This window comes from Aulonocara sp. 'chitande type north' Nkhata Bay, linkage group LG20 (assembly GCF_057382095.1).
Source record: "Aulonocara sp. 'chitande type north' Nkhata Bay isolate Kocher_YH1m ecotype deep benthic linkage group LG20, A_spYH_male_GT1.1, whole genome shotgun sequence".
NCBI classification, from domain to species: Eukaryota; Metazoa; Chordata; class Actinopteri; order Cichliformes; family Cichlidae; genus Aulonocara; species Aulonocara sp. 'chitande type north' Nkhata Bay.
The window spans coordinates 12,186,073-12,192,072 of NC_141363.1; the positions used below are offsets into that span (position 1 = coordinate 12,186,073).

The 6,000-nt window shown below is 41.0% G+C and overlaps 1 protein-coding gene across 3 annotated transcripts in view; it reads right to left on the minus strand.

The window, feature by feature from the left end:
* trim33 (tripartite motif containing 33) overlaps window positions 1-5,666 on the minus strand; it is a 31,732-nt gene extending 26,066 nt beyond the window's left edge. For 2 of the 3 annotated variants that reach the window (XM_086276676.1, XM_086276675.1), the window contains exon 1: window positions 5,018-5,640. In XM_086276676.1, the coding sequence (XP_086132802.1) occupies window positions 5,018-5,597 (580 nt within the window). In that variant the 5' untranslated portion in view covers window positions 5,598-5,640. Of the gene's footprint in view, window positions 1-5,017 lie in introns of all 3 variants that reach the window. The other variant, XM_086276674.1, reaches the window with a different exon arrangement.
* Between the last annotated feature and the right edge of the window lie 334 nt (window positions 5,667-6,000).

The window sequence follows — 6,000 nt, forward strand, 5'->3', positions numbered from 1 at the left end:
CCCATTGCTTTGAATGAAACCAACCTCACCATTAAGCAAACTGGTGTTGACACTTATTACTATTGTTATTATAATAACAAATTCATAATAGATTTTGAAACTTTATGTTTAGGTTAACTGTATCAGACTGGAAGCATCTGTTTTCTTCCTGTATGCGTAATTTAGTACAGCTACAGTTAAACTTGTAAAAACAAGGTGATCTGTTTTAAGCAAGTTTTGTCATTTAACAATATCTTGTACCACCGATTCTGAACTTTTAAAATCTCTACCCCTGCATATACTGTAACCTCTACATACAAGAGTGTTTGGACAGCATAACTACCCCTAAAAAGCAATGCCTAAATTAAAACTTTGATGTTTTATGACGTTTTTATAACAACACGCTTTTATTACAATACACTGATGTCAGCCTGCTAAATGTAAAAATAGTCATATTCATGAATCAGGCCCTATGGGTAACCCTGCGCACAAAAAGAGCAGATCTTAACAAATCACTGTGATAACAATAGACAACTGATTCATACAGATTCTGCATGACCTTTCATATGAGATAGTTTACTGATTACTTAATATGGTTTCTTGAAATTTTCTTTCAAGTTCAACTTTGACCTTCTGCGCAGACAATTAAGGTCAAATCCTTAGCTAACCTAGATACTCATGTCCCCCAAGGCTTAGTATATTCTTGTGAAGTTTGAAGGCGATCCATCAAGAACACTGGGTAAGAAATTTAACCAATTTTCACATTTGGTGTGATCTTGACCCAATTTAAATTAGCTCACGCTCTTATTGGCATCTACCATCAGACAAAATTTGAAAGTGAGTGGAAAAAAGAGGAAAACTGTATTCTTGACGGACTCACAGATGAACACTAAAAAAATAAAAATAAAAATAAAAATCAATAAAAATCAATAAATAAAAAAAACCACTACAACAACAAAAAACCCTCTTCAGCTTTGATCTCTTTAAAAAACTGTTTTGATGCAATGTAATAACCTCAAAGTTTATAAAATATTTGGTTGTAGTAGTAAGAATTTTCCCTGTAACCACTGAGAGCAGAGAGTTTATTATCCATCACTGAACCTGGCTCAGTGCTGTAACTGGGGCTGAGGGGACATTTGTAATGTTTTATATATTAATATCACATGAATCAATGATTAAAATCTGGTTACTAAGAAACTTTTTACAGGATGCACCTCTTAAAGTGACAGTCGTCACTCTGAGACGTGCCTATACTGCACCACTGAACATGCACTTAAATCTCTCAATAGTTCCTCCTGTTCCGGACAGCAGAAAGACAGCAGAAGGAGCTAAAATAGGACCTCCCCCTAACAAAAAGGGTTCTAAGAACTGTAACCATTCCTAGTTCCTCCAATGCACAGACACAGAAATTTATGTGTGTGTGTGTGTGTGTGTGTGTGTGTGTGTGTGTGGGGGGGGGGGCACTTCCTCCACATGCTATAAAACCTTTTCTTAACACAAGGTCTAAAAGGCACCATATGTTAACAAGGGGAAGCAACCCTGCTTTGTTTTCCTAAACACCAGCCCAGGTATGACTGAGTGTGGCAGCTAGAGTCACAAAAGGAACATTCAAGACTGAAAATATAGAAGTCCCACTGAACAACAGTATATTCCCTGATGAGTGAGAGGCCATGTGATACAGAAGGCAATATTAGGGTCACTCCTAAAAACAGAACTTAGACAATGTGATATTAAAAATGACTCAAGAAAAAAAAAAAAAAAAAAAAGAGCTTGGTGACAGGTATTGTAAGAGATAAAACTGTGCTCACATAGCTAAAGATAAATGAAGAATTATATGAGTATAACTTGTAAGGTCTTTTGGATGAAGCAAGAAATACAACACTTGTCTAGCGTAGACTGACAGGAAAGTGATTGGTTTAGTTATACACTCTATGGACAAAGGTATTGGACAACACTGTCGCCATAGGTTTGAATTTAGGTGTTTCAATCCCATTACCATGTATGTGTAAACTCATGGACCTAGCCAAGCAGTCTGGCTTTACAAGCATTTGTAAAAGAATGGGTCATTAAAAACATCACAGTGAGTTAAAGTGTGGTACTGTGTAGGGCTGCCACGATTAGTCGACTAGTCACGATTACGTCGACTATCAAAATCGTGACGACTGATTTAATAGTCGACGCGTCGTTTGAAGCTTTGTAAGATCACAAAAGACGCAGGAATGAGTAGTAGGATTTAAGAGTGTAATAACGGACTGAAACAGAAGAGGGCAGCACTGCATGTACAAGGATGCCAGCTGCCGTTAAACCCTGAAGAAGAAGAAGAAGAAGAAGCAGCTGTGTCCAAGAATTCATAGCGCAGCCCAGCTCAGTTTCCAACGACGGCGGCAGCTAGTTAGTTTTAAAATTACTCTTATTATTCTTTCTGGGTCACAAAATAAACGTTGAACATATTTCCAGGCGAGAATGTAACTGTATAAACCTCAAATATCTGCTCAGTTTATCAAGACACCACATATTTTCAAAAACGCGCCGACGTTTTCGGAGACGTCAGTTACCCACTAGCTCGATAGCGAGCCGGGGGCTAGGCTCACTAGAGCCCGTGAGAACACCGGACTCCCGGCAAATCGTTTTCAAACCCACCGCCTCTTTCGCTACTGAGGTTAAACATACATAAGTCACTTAGATAACTTAAACATGTTATTGTTTGGCTTTTTTTTGTATTTTATTTGTTCCTGAGTAAATCGGTTTGGCTGAGATTAAAGTTATAGTTTTTACACAGCTGAATAAACGTCAAGCAGACAGCTGATTATCAGAAGTGTGAGATGTTCGAGAATATACTCCAGTGTCCTGTTATATTTTAGATAGCAAGGAGTTTATTAAACTTCATCGAAACAATCTGTAAATTTCATTAAAATTTAATAAACTATCATCTTGTCTTTATTTTTAGTTAAGACATACCTTAAACACATAAAGCTGTAAGCTAATGATAGTTATATAAGAGCAGATGCATGCTGGTGCAATATGCTGTACGTTTTACGTCCAATGGATGCATGATCTGATTAGTCGACTAATCGCAAAAATAATCGGTGACTAGTAGACTATCAAAATAATCGTTTGTGGCAGCCCTAGTACTGTGTGTTGATACTACCACTGCAACAGGTCAGTTTGTGACATTTCTTCCCTCCTAGACATTCCACAATCAGCTGTAAATGATATTATTGCAGAGTGGCAGGTTTTAGGAACCATGTTAACTTAACCAAAAAGAGAAAGGGGAAGACTGTAAAGTTACAGAGCAGGGTCATACAGTGCTGTGGTGCAAAGAAATCGCTACTCCTAAAGATTTGAACTGGCAGACTTTTAAACCTTGTCAGGCATTAACATCAGTACAAAAACTCTGCACTGGAGCTTCACAGCAAGGGCTTCCATGGCTGAGCAGCACTGGAGCTTCACAGCAAGGGATTCCATGGCTGAGCAGCACTGTGGGTGGCTCAATAGTTTTTTTCCACACAGTGTATTTTGTTGCACAGTAAACTTCGGTAATTAGAGTAACTCATGGATGACCTTCAAATTCATATAAAAATCAGTCCAATCCAATAGGGTACCAGATAATCCATCCAACAAAATGTCATACAATGACAGAAAAGTCACACAGTTGTTAAATTCTTGACAGCCTGTGTATAGTTTGCTGTAGTAGCATGTTTACAGCTGTATACCAGCATATGGTGAGTTGTTAAAGTGTTAGTCTGGGAAGACCAGCCAACCCAGAGCCCTTGACAAGCTATAACATTTTTGCACCAAGGAAACTGTGTCTGAAGATTATTTCACTGCCATCCTCACATGCTGATTCGTGATTTTGGATAAAACCCAGCAGATGAAAAGCGAGTCTTGTCCATCAAGGTATCATTAGCCAGAGTCTACCAACACAAAGCCTGGTCTGCTTTCCTGTTTTCACTAAGCAGACATGGCACAGCTGCAGTTTTGATCAAAAGTCTAACTCTGCTCTCAGGATAAAGCTTTTGGTACACCAGCTGAAACGATCAGCCCAGGGGTGCTCTTGCTAAGCATCTGACAATCAGGCTTACCAAAAATCTATCAGAACCCAGGAGCCTACATTAGTCAGACTTTAGGATGTGTCCACTCTTACAGCTACAAAGGTAGCAAATATGGTGACAAGAAACACCTTCACTGCATCATTATGTTGCACCGCATTTACAGGACCTTATCTTGGAATTATGATTTTTACATCACATACTAAGTGAGCTAATCAGGGAAGATAAGGGAAAATAGCATTATCAAGAGAGCTAAATACATGAAAAGATAAATTCCACTTTATAGCAGTCCCTGCAGTTGCATTTCAATGACAACTTAGCACTCACATGTCTATTAAGTGCTGTACACACGACAAACATTTGGGTTTCTAGAAATCAGAATACACGCGTATAAACATTTTCAACTCAATCTCTCTGCAGATGAATGCTTCTTTGTTACAAGTTGTAACCGAAGCCTCGATTATACTCGGATGCGGACACAGACACGGACATATGAAGACACCACGGTAGAGTAGTCATTCCTGTTATGCTTCTTATGCACAGAGTATGCAGTGGTGCATGAGAAGCAGCAGCCCACAGTATTGTGATCAGCATCCATCCTATGTTTTAGCTGCTGTCTACTGATAAGTATAGAAAGGAGCCTGCTGAAAGGAAGCGAGACCCCTGCATAGCCGCCGCCTTCTTGTAATTCAAGCGGTTTTAATTCGTGTTGCTTACTGCTGTTTCCCATGTTTGTTACGGTGGACATTATTAATTCGTGGCACTTAGGATTCTCACCACGGACAGACAGACTACCTACTCAACAACAAGCTCGTCGTTTTGAAAGGTCAAGAGTCAAAATAAGCAAACAGGTGCCACATGGTCCACTTCAATCGCGATCGTTTACCCTTCCAGGTGCTGAATCCCAAACTTCCGATGAACAGCGTTAACTGAGAACAGATGAGCGACCCAAAAAGCGGCGAGGCCTGCTTACTTGGGGATAAACTCACCTATGTGCGTGTCCGTTTGTCCGTGTGGTCCAGGAACCTGTACGCTTATCTGTCTGTCTGGTTGCGGGATACATTTCAGGCAAAAGGAATGCAGACAAGGAAGAAGTTTTGGTTCACAGTCTCGGCTCTGAAGACTTTGTTTACACACTGCGCACGTATCCAGTAAATTAATAGGAGTGGATACCGGCGTGGCCGCAGAAGCCGCGGGAGGGGGGGACATTTTAGCGGCGAGTCCACCGACAGGAGCATCCCCGACAGCTTCAGCCGCAGTCGGCTCTGCATTAGTGCTACTGGTCCCAGCCGGGCTAGCGCTACCGTTGGTTTCTCCTCCCGCACCAGCAGCCCCGCTGCTGCCGCTGCTACTGCTGCTGCTGCTAACGTCTCCACCTTCACTGCTGGGTGTAGGAGCCTCGTTTGCGTTCTCACGGGGCTCGCCTTCTTCGTCCCCCTTTGTATTTGTTTCTATGACTATTACTGCATTATCGGTTTTCGTCTCTGGCGGCTCAGTATCTTGAAGTGAAGGCACGGAGTCCGACTTAGCAGACGTTTCCATATCCTCTTCGCCTTTGTTATCCGCCATCTTCCTTCCTCTTAGAACCGCTGCACATCCTGCGTAACTTCTCGAATCAGGAGTACGTGTGGACGTCATGACGTCGACGCCCCTTTGATTTTCTGCACACGTGATGCAATCTGGGATCTGTGCATGGGCTGAAACACTTTCCGAAAGAACTAAAAAGGCGTTAGTAGAGAAATACTATAAAGTAAATTAACTAACAAATGTAAGTTTGTTGACAGCCGATATATATATATATATATATATATATATATATATATATATATATATATATATATCAGCTGGATAGCGTACACGCCTTTGGAACAGAGGATCGCAAGTTCGATTCCTGCCTGGGGCGTCTGTATCCAGTAAGGGTCCTAAGGCTAGACCCCCTATGCTAAGCAAGCCTACCGCAGACATGAGCGAG